The sequence below is a fragment of the Sciurus carolinensis genome, chromosome 5 (assembly GCF_902686445.1).
Source record: "Sciurus carolinensis chromosome 5, mSciCar1.2, whole genome shotgun sequence".
Taxonomy (NCBI): Eukaryota; Metazoa; Chordata; class Mammalia; order Rodentia; family Sciuridae; genus Sciurus; species Sciurus carolinensis.
The window spans coordinates 80,570,279-80,585,023 of record NC_062217.1 but is presented as its reverse complement, the minus strand read 5'-3'; the positions used below and the strand labels follow the sequence as shown (position 1 = coordinate 80,585,023).

General features: G+C 38.9%; 1 protein-coding gene across 3 annotated transcripts in view; it reads left to right on the top strand.

Moving 5' to 3' along the window:
* Wasf3 (WASP family member 3) overlaps positions 1–12,086 on the top strand; it is a 145,440-nt gene extending 133,354 nt beyond the window's left edge. For 2 of the 3 annotated variants that reach the window (XM_047554258.1, XM_047554259.1), the window contains exons 7-10: positions 308–483; positions 4,848–5,114; positions 6,378–6,745; positions 9,008–12,086. In XM_047554258.1, coding sequence (XP_047410214.1) covers positions 308–483; positions 4,848–5,114; positions 6,378–6,745; positions 9,008–9,165 — 969 coding nt within the window. In that variant the 3' untranslated portion in view covers positions 9,166–12,086. Of the gene's footprint in view, positions 1–307; positions 484–3,848; positions 4,016–4,847; positions 5,115–6,377; positions 6,746–9,007 lie in introns of all 3 variants that reach the window. The other variant, XM_047554260.1, reaches the window with a different exon arrangement.
* The last annotated feature ends 2,659 nt before the right edge of the window (positions 12,087–14,745 follow it).

The window sequence follows — 14,745 nt, the reverse complement described above, 5'->3', positions numbered from 1 at the left end:
TTTCTTTAAAACAGGCTACAAGCCTAGTAAAGTGAAAATTCTTTATCAAAAATCATGGTAAGCAACTCTAGCAGTTGTAGCACAGTAACTTTCTACTTATTTAAAGAACTAAGCCTCGGTTACTTTCTGTTGAGTCTGTTGGGAACAAGTATGCTGCTTTAGAATTTTCTTAACAGTAGGGTAATCAAAATGTGAATGTCTCTTGTGGTGCACCAGGCTTGTTTCCTATGCATTGTTACTTCATTTAACCTGCTGTTTTCCTTTCCCTTCTGTCTTGGCATGCTTTCTTTCTTTTTCTGGACATCAGGAGCAAAAGCGTATAGATGGCACCACCCGTGAGGTGAAAAAGGTTAGAAAAGCCAGAAACAGGCGCCAGGAGTGGAATATGATGGCATATGACAAAGAGCTTAGACCCGACAACAGGTTGTCTCAGAGTGTGCACCATGGAGCATCTTCCGAGGGATCCTTGTCCCCGGACACTAGGTGTGTGTGTGTGTGTCACAGCCCCCTACCCCATACTTGGGGCCACTTGTGTGCTACTTGGTTCTGTTAAAATTAGAAATATACCAGCAGCTTTGGGTTCATGTGGCCCACCATATGTTTCAAAACTTTCCTTAAAACTTACTTATGTATATTTTGATTACAAAATAATACTTTAAGGCACTATTAATTTAAATTGGGTTGCTGTATCTCATTTTTAAAAAATGTCTGATTTAAATTCACTCTTCAGTTAATGTAGAGGTATTGTTTTAATATCAATTCAAAATTTGTAGTAACTGCCATGACTTTAGTTTTATTTTAATAATCATTTAATCCTTTATTTTTGACTTTGAGTTTTGGATTTTCTTTGCTACTTGTTATCTAAAACTGGCAGGTGGTGATTACTGTGACTCAGGAATATCTTCATCAAGCATTTTGATAATCCTCTGGAAAAGTGATGAAGAAAAGAGATTTATTTCTTAACTTTGGATAACTAATCTTGTGTATTCTAATTTCAGGAGAAAAATTCTGGTGGAGTTTCTTTTAAATTTTTGTTAGCCATTCAGTACAAAAAATTTTTTTTTCAGGTGTGAATTATATGGCCCGTAGGTCACATTTGTCACAAAAGGGAGTCATCGGATGATAAAAACTGACTTGCCAATTTTAACTTCTGGCTTAATTTCCTATTTCAGGTTTTGTTAAGTTGTAATATTCCATTTGCATAAACTCTCAAATTCTTCAACATTTAAAATTTTGAATAGAGAATTCTTATGTGATTCAAGAATCTTTTAAAAACAACAGTAACCTAGATCTTGGGTTTTATCTGTGTCCTCTTTCTTCTTTTTACCTTTGTGACTTGTCTTAACACAGACTCTAACATGTAGAAGGTGCTCATCGAATATTTTCTGAGAGATTTATTTGGTAGATTGAATGCCATAATATTCCTACCCAAGTAGGTCTGTGTGTCCTTGGTAGGACTTGAGGAAAGTTCTAGGTGTGTCTGTCTCTGTCTCTGTCTCTGTCTCTGTCTCTGTCTGTCTCTGTCTCTCCTGAGAATTGAACCCAGGAGTGCTTAACCACTAGGTGATAACCCACACCCTTTTTTTGTATTTTATTTTGAGACATGACCTTGTGAGGTTGCTTAGGGCCACGCTAAGTTGCTGAATCTGGCTTTAAACTTGGGATCCTCCTGCCTCAGCCTCCCAGGTCTCTGGGACTATAGGCATGCACCTTTTACAGCTGATATCTTTTAAATATTAGAGAATTGTTGGTGTTTTAACTGAGTTCTAGCCTTGCATTTTAATATTTATGTGTTTATTTCTATCAGAAGTTAAAATGATGCTACAGTTCTGCTTCTAATTCTTTGGGGTATGGAAGAATATGAATTTAATAGCTCCCATTGATGTCAGTTTGCATTTTTCATTTCCCAGATAATATAGTTGGGATTATTTATTCCTGCAGAATTTATACTTTGTTTTTATCCCATATATAATCCTTTTTTTTCACAGATGCAAATGGAAAAATGATGAATTTTTCTAAACCCCTCAGTTGAATGATTGATACTCACTCTAGCATCTGAGATTAGATTGTTCTGTGTTGTGCCTAAAGCTGATGGTTATTTGAGTTGTTTAGTATTCTGCCTTTGTATTTGTGTTGCTTAGATAGTCTTCAATTTCTCTTATTTTTCAAAAAGCAAATAGAATTGTTGGTTTTGTTTCTTCAGAATTTCCTTTTGTCTCATACTATTTCCCATGGTCTCTCACTCTTTCATACATTATTTACTAACAGATAAATAGGTTATAATTCATCATTGAACTTGGAATATATCTCTTAAATTAATTTTTAAAGTTTTATATTTTTATTTTACTGAGTGTTAAACTTTTTTCCTTATTATGAAATGAGATACACTGATTATACCTGGAAATTACAAAAAGAAATTAAAATTAAATAGCCATAATTCCATCAGCCAGAGAAACCACTGTTTGCATTTTGGTGTATTTCTCCTTATTCTTTTACCTCAGTGCATTTTTTTTCTTTTACAAAATTGTACTCACAATATTAACTTTTAAAATAGATATTTCATGTTTTAAGCATTATTTAGAAACATTACTTTAGTGGTTGTATCTTCATCAGTATATTTAAGATACTGACAGAAATTTAATATCAAGTTTCATGACATGTATATGAGCCATTAATATAACTAATATACTTTAAGCTAGTCCACATAAGCTGATCTTAAAAATTTACCCTCTCTCTGCAGTGTCAGACATGTTTTATTTTTAAGTATGAATTTAAGATCTAAACTTTGATGAAATGCTTGCCCTCCTGATAACCAGCTCTCTTTCAGTGTACTCAGGAAGCATTACACCTCCATGCCCAACATCCTTGTTTTCTTTCATCAATTCTTGGCCCTGTTATGGTAATCTGCCTTCCTATCTTTAAAACCCTGGGAATTTATTGGATTTTGCCACCAAGCTTCCACTGCTGGATTTACTTCTTCCTGTTTCAATATTGTCTTCACCCATCTGTTCTCTTTTCTGCAGCAGATGGTTACTGGTGATCACAGAGCTTTGGGACCACCCTACTCACCTCCACATTGGCATTGTGGCTCCTAGCCGACTTTCACCTTCCTGCCTGAGTCAGTCTCCCAGCAGCTGCCCTGTTCAGCAGAACTGAACAATCCCTTCTGCTCCTCTTGCCCTGTCCTTACAGTGTCCATTCTTCACCGAAGTCCTGCCCTGCAGACGTCTTCTGCTCTCATTTCTCCTTTACATCTGCTTCCATCTGGTTAACCCCTTTTTCTTGGCTCTTTTTGGCTCTGCATTGCAAAACAACTTTACCAGAATAGCACTCTCAATTATGTCACAACATTTACAATTTCTTACCATGCATCTCATAAGAAGCACTGCATGTCTTTTTGCTTGATGACTGTTTCCTTTAGAAAATGGTTACAAAAGTTACTCAGGTAGTCAAGCACACATCATCAATAACCCCAGAATCTTTTAGGTATTTATGTTTTTTAAATGTACTAAGTCCTAAATATAGGTCAAATTTCTTTCCCTTTAAAAATATTTTTAACACATTTGCTCACAGTTTGCAGAGTTCAGAAGACATCCTCACATTGCACACCATAATCTAGAATACATACTGCAATTAGGGAAGAAAAAATGAATTATTGGTTATTACTATACTGCAATTAGGGAACAAAAGGGGGAGGCAAACTTTTCTGATTTAGCAAGTTTTTCTATACCACACAGTGTTCCAGTTAGGACAAGCTACTGTCTGAAATCCTAGAGATGGAAATTCAGCTTGTATCTTCTTCCGTTTTCCCTCCACATCCCCAATGTGTGTTTGCCTGTTTCCTTCAGAGAGAGAAACACAAGCTGAATCCTAACAGGAACCAGCAAGTACATGTGAGAAAAGTCAGAACAAGAAAAGAAGAGTGGGAGAGGAGGAAAATGGGCATTGAATTTATGAGTGACGCAAGGAAACTGGAACAGGCAGGGAGCACGAAAGAGGACAGGATGCCCAGAGGGTTTGTCATTTTCTTTCTTTGGATTCCCAGCCCCAGGCTGCCCCCTGCTTCAGTGTCATGAGAGGATGTGCAGCCCCTACTCACACGTGTCCAGTAACCCGGGCCAGGAGTGTGTGACTGTTACTAATGCCTGTGGTTGAGCCACTGTCATACATTGCGAGTCCTTCCGCTCCTCCTGGGGCTTAGCCAGCCTCCAGCACCTGGCATCTTTCTGAACTCTGCTCACTAATATATGGTTTCCATTCCTTTCAGAGTTTTACACTTGACTGTGTTTTCAAAGAAAGCAAGAAGGCCTTTCCATAGTAAACCACATTGCTTCTTTCTCTTTGGGTTAAATAATTGCTTCTGTTAAGAAAAATATAGTTCACTCTGTTACATTCTGGATTCTCTTTCTGTTCTTACTGTTAATATTTACCCAGTTCACCTGCCATTTCATATTTTCTAATTATATGCTGTCAGTTTCATTGCCACTGAAATCCTGTCTGAGATGCTGTTTCTAAATGGAATGAGATTCATCTTGTAGCCTTGTCTCTTAGAAAAGAAGTACATGAAATACTGTGAAAATGAGGCTCTGCTGGTTCCTGCTTGCTGGTGTGTCTGACTATTCACTTCAAAGCTGTGAATCTGAATCCATGTAACACTGGGGCTTGCTGCTAGTAATTATGTTGTTGCTTGGAAGCTCTCGTGGGGCTAGACCTAGTTGATAGTTAAAGAAATAAATGTGTGATTTCTGTGCCTTGGCAATATTGTTATTCATATATATACTTCTGCCTGTTAAGGGAAATTTTTTAAACAATTTAAATTTCTTCCATTCTTTTTTCTCCAACATCAGGTCCCATGCATCAGATGTTACAGATTACTCTTACCCGGCTACTCCCAACCATTCTCTGCATCCCCAGCCGGTCACCCCTTCCTATGCTGCTGGCGATGCACCACCACATGGGGCTGCGAACCAGGCCCCTGAACATGAGTACCGGCCCCCATCTGCCTCGGCGAGGCACATGGCTCTAAACAGACCTCAGCAGCCGCCACCCCCGCCACCCCCACAGGCCCCAGAGGGGTCCCAGGCTTCTGCACCAATGGCTCCAGCAGATTATGGGTAAATCAGTATCCCTTGTACTCTAGTTGCTACTTGTTTTTGATTTGAATCTTTAAGTGTTGTAGAAGTATTTTAAACTTGGTATTTTAGAGGCCAGATTATAGTCAAGACTGGTTGGATATAGACACTATCACTGATAACATAGTCTGTGTTAAATAAAGTAGGTATGTTTCTGACCCTATCTTATTCCAGCTAAATTTCAGGTTGACGGCTATGTTCATATGTATGTGTTCTCTTTGCATACATATTTACATATAAACCAGGCATTGATAAAGGATAACATGCTGCTTTGTCCAAATCCTCCAATTTCTGTACATATCCTGGGTGGACCACAGAGAATGCTTATCACCAATGACTGAATCCTATAACATTACTTTTCATAATTTGCTCTGTAATCTTTCTTGACCTTTGGGCCCTTAGATTGTTCTGCCCCCAGGCCCTCTCCTTTTCTGTAGAAAATTCTACAGAATTCTAACAGCTCTTTAAAAAGACCTTTCTGTTCACATGTTCATCAAATCAAGCAGCCACCTTGACTTTAATAGGCTTTCTTTAGCTCTGTTTTTGTCTTAACCCTCAGAGTCAGTACCTAGGGAAGTTGAATTCTTCACCCAGAACATTGGTGTCACTTTCTAAATATATGTCCTCAGCCCTCAAAGGGGAGACCACACAGATTTGTCTGTTCTTTTTGTGCCCTCATGGAACCAGGATTCCCAGAATATGTCCTGAGGCTGCCGCTTCCAGGCCCAGAGAGGGCCTGTGGTCCAGTAGACTGAGTAGAAGTCAGACAATTTCTTGGCTATATAACTTTTCAAAGCCTTTGATACTCTGCTGGGTACTGTGGGCCCAAGGGCTTTTAATCAGACTGGGCTTGAGAATGTAGGATTTTTCCCATCTGGTTGACCACAGAACCCTCATGAGATAAGTTTGTAAGCCCTCTGAGATGCCCAGGATGAAGAAAGATTGCCATTGATCTTCTGGCTTCTGCAACCAACTACATTATTTTAGTGTTCATGGAAATTTGCTTTCCTTTTCAGTGATTTTTTTTTTTTTGGCCTATTTCAGTAGGTCTTGCATTCATTATAATGAATAATGTAGAACTGTAAAATAACAGACCACAGAGTAGGCATGTGCATCATCTAGTGACCGAATTCTGGCTGGCAGGGAGCATTGTATCTGGGGAAACTTCTTTGATTAGGCATAATGAACTCAGGGGGCATGGCCCTTTATTGTTACATTGGTGACTCTGTTTCATCTGTTTATTAGGATGCTCCCGGCACAGATAATTGAATATTACAACCCTTCAGGACCACCTCCTCCTCCACCTCCACCCATGATTCCTTCAGCACAAACTGCTTTTGTCAGCCCTCTCCAGATCCCCATGCAGCCCCCCTTTCCTGCATCAGCTGGTTCCACATACACGGCTCCTCCTCATCCACCCTCTGCTGGGCTCCTCGTCACAGCACCACCACCTCCAGGCCCACCACCTCCCCCGCCAGGCCCTCCTGGCCCCAGCTCTTCTCTTTCATCTTCCCCAATGCATGGCCCCCCTGTAGCTGAAGCAAAGCGTCCTGAGCCTGCACAGCCCCCCATAAGTGACGCTCGAAGTGACCTCCTTGCTGCCATTCGGATGGGTAAGTAGAGCACTCCCCATATACAACCTTCCTTTTAGACAAGAGAGATTTCTTTAGGTCTCCAGCAAACTACAACCTCGTTGCCTTCACGTGATAGCTCTCTACAATAAATTATTTTTTGAAGCTAAAGGAGGCTTGTTCGATTTTTTTTTTTAATAGTAGGAGTTCTTTTGTAGTTGTCAGGTAAGCATATCATGATGAAGAATTGAGGGAGAACCAAGGAAGTTTCACTTGATTAGAAACCAGAAACTAGATAACAAAAATGATCAGTTAAAAAAGATCAGTTCATTAACTGAGTCTTTTCTTTATATCTACTCCAAGGATACAAATATAAATGAAAGCAAATGAGCTCCTATCAGTGGTTTAGTTTTCTTTCTTAATTAATCTAGTACATTTCCCAGACTTGTCACATTATCTAGCTTTATGTGAACCAGTGGGTGTTCAGTGTTTATTTAGGAGCACAATACTTTCGTTAGGAAAAAGTCCTACCCTGACTCCTAGACCCTGAAGCAGAGAGGTAGAGCATTTAGGGTGGGAGCCTGGCCCCTTGCCCCCCGATTTCCACCTGCTTTCAGAGCCCTACATGAAAGATTGCATCCCCACTGTTTACCCTTATCCAGTCACACCCTGGGCAATCACTGATCAGGATGTGAGAGTATTCCTAGAGCTTCTTACATAGTAGGAAACTGCGAGTCCCTTGGTCACAGTTTAGTTGTCCCATCTGGAAGTGACTGAGGAAGATGCCTGGCTGTAGCACCAGAGCTCAGACTCAGTGGTGTCCTTCACAGGACAGCTATGACATTATTTCCTCTGCTTTTTGCTAGAGCATCCATGGATCAGTCCTGAGGTATAGTGCTCAGCTCCCCTCCCCACAAGCCCCCCTCTGTGTAACACCATTGACACACATTGATTTTGTCAATAAATAGTCTCCAAAGTAGAAAACCTTAGGAATATCAGCTTTTTGGTCATGGTAGGACAAGTTATACCTATAACCTTGTCCAATTGGAGTTCATTCATAACCAGGAAACTGTCATGAGGAGACGAGTAATACAAGCTGATGGACATGGTACAAAAAGACTATGCTTCAAAAATGTGAAGGTCTTAAAACACAAAGACTGAAGAACTATCTAGATGAGAGGATGTTAACAGGATACGGTAACGAAAAACAGGTGATCCCCTGGTTGGATTCTAAGTGGGGAAATTTCTCTCCATTTGCAGTTAGATTAGGTTTATTACCAAAATTTGTATAGTATTTGTAGGGTAAATAGTAGTATTAAATCTCTGCCAATTTTCTGATTTTGATTTTTGTTTGTTTTGGGGGCACCGGGGATTGAACTCAATGGCACTCAACCACTGAGCCACATCCCCAGCCCTATTTTTTTTGTATTTTAATTAAGGATAGGGTCTCACTGAGTTACTTAGCAAATTGCTTTGCTGAGACTGACTTAGAACTCACAAATCTCCTGCCTCAGCCTCCCAAGCCACTGGGATTACGGGCGTGTGCCACCATGCCGGGCTTTTTTTTTTTTTTTAAATAACACATGAAATACTTTGGGGATAGAGGGACATTATGTGCCACATTTCAAATGATCCAGCGAAAAGTGTTTCTATGTGTATTATGAGAATAACTGGGAAAGATTGGTCAAATATTATCAGTGGAGGAATCTGGGCACAGGGTTATATGAGAATATATTTCTATTGGACTTATAGCTATCCTATAAATTTGAAATTATTTCAAAAGACAAAGAATGATAAGTATTAGATCATCAGAGATCTTGTTCCTAAGCAATGAAGCATATGGTTGTATTTTATATTCATGTCCCAAAATGGTTGCTGGAACAGAGGTCTCTCAGATACTCTCTAAGTATATCTGTGAACTATTAGTACAAAACACTGGTGCCAAACCTTTGGGTTACAGCTGTGTCCAGAAAAGTATTCTGTGATGATAGAACTGTTCCATGCTTATCTGCTTGTTCCATAGGGTGGCCACTAGCCACACATCACTTTAGTTTTTAAAAAGAGCTACCTTGTGGTGGGCATATGGAACAGTGTGACGCTAGAACTTTCATTGATGGTGTTCAGTGTGCACCACAGTCACAACTAACTTTCTTAAAATGGACTTTGCACATTCTTTTCTCCCCTCAATTTTCTAAAACCTTTTATCCTTAGGCCTTAGAAAAACAAGTCCAGTAGTCCTGTTCAGTCTCTTTTCCTTGGAACAATCAGAACATTTTGATTCTCAAACCCATGTTGTATTTCTAGGAATTCAGCTGAAAAAGGTTCAGGAGCAACGTGAGCAAGAGGCCAAGCGGGAACCTGTTGGGAATGATGTGGCCACCATCCTGTCCAGACGCATCGCTGTGGAGTACAGCGACTCTGATGATGACTCAGAGTTTGATGAGAATGACTGGTCCGATTGAGGCCCTACAGGCATGGTGGCAGGTGGACCACCAGTACAGCGTGTGTGGAAGTGCACCGGGGATTTCAAATGGTCTCAGCACCCAAATAGTGGTATTATAATCCTGTAGCTTATTAGCACCTTTTGTATTAATAATGTGATATTGCTTCTGCACATCCAAAATTTCTGGGTTTTTTCAGTATTTACTGTGTAATACTTAAGTGCCACTAAACATAGCACATCGTGCTGCACACAAGGAGATATGCTGTAACTATTGCATTGTCCTGAAAACAGCATCTTGCTTCCCTCTTGGCCATGAAAGTATTTACTTTACCCTTATTGATCATTATGATTCTGTAAACTTGGTGTGTGTCTGTGAAGCTGCCTGGTGTTAGGTCTTGGCAAGATTAATGACTGTCTGTCAGAATGATGTCTTCCAATCAATAAGTGACACTGTTTTGTCATTTCTTGTTTCATTTTTACTATGTGTTTCAGAAGAAGTTGGTTGTAGAGGGAACAGTCTAACAAATCAGGAGAATCAAATATTTTTGCATTCATTTTCTTGGTTTGGTAGCTACTGAGTGAATTCAAATGTTCTGCTGAATAATTTCATTGCCTTTTCACACAATTGTCAAATGTGAAATTGTAAGGGCCCTTTTCAGGCAGGTTCCCTGTGGGTAGTCACTTGGTAAACGCTTGTTGATGATTTTTATATGAAGTTTCAGCAGCTCAGTAGTAATGCAAATGAAAACAAGGTCCTTTCCTCTTTTAGGGACAATTGGGATCACACTTAAAATACTGACTAGCCCTGATGACTGGGCACCAGGCAGCCAGAACAGCTGTGAGCCATCTAGGAGTACAGCACCCAGCTAGACAGAGCTACTGCATGTGGCCCTGGGTGCAAACACCATTCCATTTGGTCAGAATTTTAAAAACTTAGATTTAAGTAAAAAATAGTGACAGCTTTTTACTTCTCACGGTGCTGTGGCAGTTTGGGAGTTAGCCCCATGCAGGGCCTTTGCCCTGTCCTAGAAGCACACAGTTCTCTTCTCATGTTATTGTTAGCACATTAAATTTAAAAAAAATTGTACCTCACAAGATTACCTTGATTTGACCCTTAGCAGTGGAAAAGCACCTTGCTTTCACAAAACTCCACTCACATTCCACTTTCCAAGTGGTGATCCCATAGACCTGGCTCAGGCATACTACCAGAGACTCAAGAATGACAACTTCTACTTTATAATTCTGGATAAGGACAAATGCTTGTTTAGAATAAATAATTGTCCCAGTCTTGGATTATAGATAAGACAAATATGCCAAGATCCTGCACTTGCTGTGGAGTTCTTGCCTATCTGCAGTACTTCAAATAGATGGCAGGTGCTAGGAACTCTTGAGCTCTGGCAGAGTTGTGTGAGTTGATGGGAGAATGTGAACAAGGCAGTAACAAATGATTTTTTGTTTGTGAGTTATAGGGAAATCAGCCAGCTGCCTACATCACCCCTGTGTCTCTGTGTGGATCCCTATTAACTTGGGGCAGCCAGTGTATGACGCCTGCCTGCACACTGGGTTTTGGGCACATAGATTTTAAACTGCAGAGTCCAGCATCTGTACCCACTTGCCAAGGCCCTTCTTTGGCTGTGCATTTGAGTTCTCTCTTCTGCACAACTGCTTGGCACATGCCTCATGAGTGGACCCCACTTGGCTGTCACTTTGATTATTTTTTTTTAAATATTAGTAGCTATTAGTGAATTTCTAAATTTCTGTTTCCTAGTGTGGAAACCTGCTGTGTTGGCATTATTCTTGGTACTTTTACCAATTTTAGTCTTATTTTGTCCGTATTGTAATAGTTTGCCTTCACTGATCCTGTCAGGTTAGGAGTGCTCTGTATGATCAGAAACCCAGATTTGGCAGTGCTTCTTTGTTTTCTGGCCCTTCTGTTCTCTGGGAGCACAGTCAGCTAATATCCACTTCAGAATTTCTTCTATTTATATCTTACTACAATAAAATTAGTGGCACTTTATTCATAAATATTCATGAACCTATTAAATACTAGTTGTCTTCCTATAGTTTAAATCAACAAGTTATTTTTAATTTGATTTTATGACTAGTGAGAAAGCTTTTGCCCTGTTGTGAACATTCTGTCACCCAGAAGAAAATGGAAAATGACTAAAATCCAATTTAGATTATTTTTAGAGTATCTTTTCAACAGATCTGGTTTGGTCTAAAATTTAAATCTCCTAATATGATATTACCTGAAAAGAACAGAGTGAAGAGTTTGAATTTTCAGGTTTCATTTTCAGAAAATATTTACCAAAACAAATGGAGAAAATAATTTAGCTGTATAGTTCATTGCTATAAATTTTACATTTTAAATTATAGTTATAAATTTAAGGTTATTTTAAATTCTCCCCAGCTGTAATGCTCCATGTGTGTTAAGTTGAATATCTCATGAGCGTTTTCTCATAGCACAGACTCAGGCGGATGGGATGCCCGAATCCACATGTCACTGCACAAGCATGATGTGGCTGAGCAGCAGGCAAATGATTTTTGCATTGTTAGCCCCAAACCATAAGATTTGGTAAACTTATGATTTTCTTTACCTAGAATGCTATTAGAAAATTAACATTTTCATTTCAGTAAATTTTTAGCACATCAAAATCTTTTATGAGCACCAAGTGGCTAGATTGTAAAAGTTTTGTAATGATTTGCAACTGAAATACATGATACATTTTAATCCATTACAAACTAGTGGGAATGTATCAGCCAGAGTAGCAAGTAATTTTTGTTTTATGAAGCAGAGTATCTGTCATCTTGCAGTATTACCAATGCTGTTATAAATTGAATTTAAAGTGGTATTAAAAAATCCTGTCAATTTTTATCTGTTTGTATATCTTACTATAGATTATGTACAAGTAACATCTAAATAAAATTACACTTTTAACCCTACAAGGACTCTGTTTATTGATAACACTGTTTGTCTCTTTTGGGGGGAAGTTGGAAGTTTTGTAAGATATTTCTTTAGCATTTTCCTTATCAGATAACAGAAGATTCTACCATGATTTCACTTAAATTTCTACATAATTTTTGTTTGACTACAAATCCAGATTGAATTTTGTGAGTGCCACAAGGAAGCACTGGTATAGTTAGGAGGAGCCACTCTGGGAATAGGAGCAACATGTTCATAGGTTAAAGACTGGGCAAAGAGGGTCTTGGCCACGTTTGGTCTAATAATAATAATGACTAGTACTCTGTAGTATTCGTTGCTTATGAATATTCATTGCTTACTCCTTAAAATATTTTAAGATGGGCATTTTGTTTCACATATGAGAAAACTAGGAGACCATGCAGGATATGAAACTCAACCTGGGGAAGAAATTTCATGTTGGGAGTAGTGAGAGTCCAGATTGGGTAGGTAGGTGTGGCCGCCTTAGGAAAGCCAGACTGGAACTTAACTCCTTTTAACATCTACCTTGGAGTGCTGACGTAGGCAGTAGATATCTCTGCTTTCACATCACATGGCATTACTGGTTCTTTGTGTATCCTCCTGCCAGACTGTATGCTCTGTGTAGACCTTACCTGTGTTTGCATCTGAGAGGCCCAGCACAGTGCCCAATTGACTGGGCAATGAGCAACTCTTATTTTCTGTGATGAGATGAATGGATGGATTTCCAAGTACTTTGTAAACAAAAGGTACATTGTGTGCAACTTTTAAGAACATGGAGTATTTTGTCACATACCTTGCATCTCCTCTGTATTAGTACTTGTTTTTGACACAAATTTCTCTTTATTTGGGTGTACTGTTCACCAGAATGAGCTTGGTGAAGCAGGCACAGGCCTCGTATTTATTCTTTATTCTCTATTCTGTTTATTGCATGCAGTACCTGGCATTTGGTATTAATAAGTATTTTTTGAGTAATTGTCATTTCTAGAGCAAAAATCAAAGGCTTCAACAAATATTCGAGGGCCTAATAAGAGTTTAGATGCATAAATATGTAAAAGCACTCAGAAGAGTGCCTGACACTAGCACACACTTGATGAATGTGAGCTGTTACTAATAACTGCAGATTGCTTGCTGGAGAAGAGTGAGCAGGCAAGTCCCTCCTTTTGTGGAGCTTCTTGTCTCATGAAAAGTATAATCATGAAATGTGGATTCTCCTTGACTTATAATGAGATTATATCCCACTAAACCCATTGTAAATTGAAAATGTCTTAAGTTGCAAATGTGTTTAATACATCCAAACTACTGCACATCCTAGTTTAGCAACACAGCACGTTATAGAGTATCATTGTTGCTTGTTGTGATCACAGGGCAGGCCAGATGATGCAGTCACTGCTATGGCCAGCATCAAGAAAGGGAATTGGACTACATATTACTAGCCTGGGAAAAGATCCAAATACAAATTTTGAAAGATGATTTCTACTTAACGAGGATTATTTTTGCATCATCATAAAATTTTAAAAATCCTAAGTTGAAGTATCATAAGTCAGGAACCACCCATATTGCCAAATAAATAATTTAGATCACTACATGTTCTATACTTGGGAGTGAGGTAGAAAATGAACAATGTCTGTGGACATTAAGAATGAGCAGAGTTAGCTAGGATCAAAGAAAAGAAGGGAGTTTCTCAGTAGAGGAATGGCATTCACATTCCCTAGGAGGAAAGGACAATGTATAGTGATCATGCAAAAATATCAAAATATGAGTGAGATGGAAGGAACCAGAGGAAGAAGTGTCACAAGAAGGTACAGAAACAAGATGGTGGGAACCTCCCATGCCCATTGGGTTAAGCCAACAAATGTTGCCAGAATAACATGGCTGCCATAGCTGAAATGTACAGAAAATTTGTTTATAGCCTATTGACTTTTCATTAATCTCAATAGCCTGATTCCTTAGATAATACTCATATATAGAATAGATTTTAGGTCTATTTTATTCATAGATTTATATTTAGAAGACATCTTAGTGCTAGTCCAGCCACCTAATATTAAGGACGGGAAAAGGCCATTGCTTGCATTGCTTGCATTGCTAGGGCCTCATAGCTCTTTGGTCTCTCAATACTTGTATTTTCAAACTGGTCCTCCTGTTTCACAGTGGGCCTTCAGGAATTACTTAACATTCTTTACCACCCAACATTTTTTTTGTGTGCAAAAACTGAAACCTATCAGAAAGATGTTCAATAAACTCCTATCTGTCCACATCCATCCGTCTTATTTTTTTATGCATTGCAAGGTAACTTAGTTTGCTCCTGAACCCTTCAGTGTACATATCATTAATTAGGGCTTAATATTTTTATTTAATATGTTACAGTAAAACATACTTAAGAGTAAAATACACATCTTCAAATATACCATTCAGTGAATTTTAGTAATACATAGTTACATAAAGCAAATTAAGATGCACAGAGTTACTGTGGCCTCAGCAAACTCTTTTATACCCTTTTGAAGCTAGTTCTCCATCCCAGGCGCCAGGATAACCACTGAATTTTTCACCATAGATTAATTTAGCCTGTTCTAGATTTTCATACAGAGTAAAAAGTGGTATATACTCTTTTGTGCTTGGCTACTTTGAACAATAATGTTTTTGATATTCATTCATTAATGT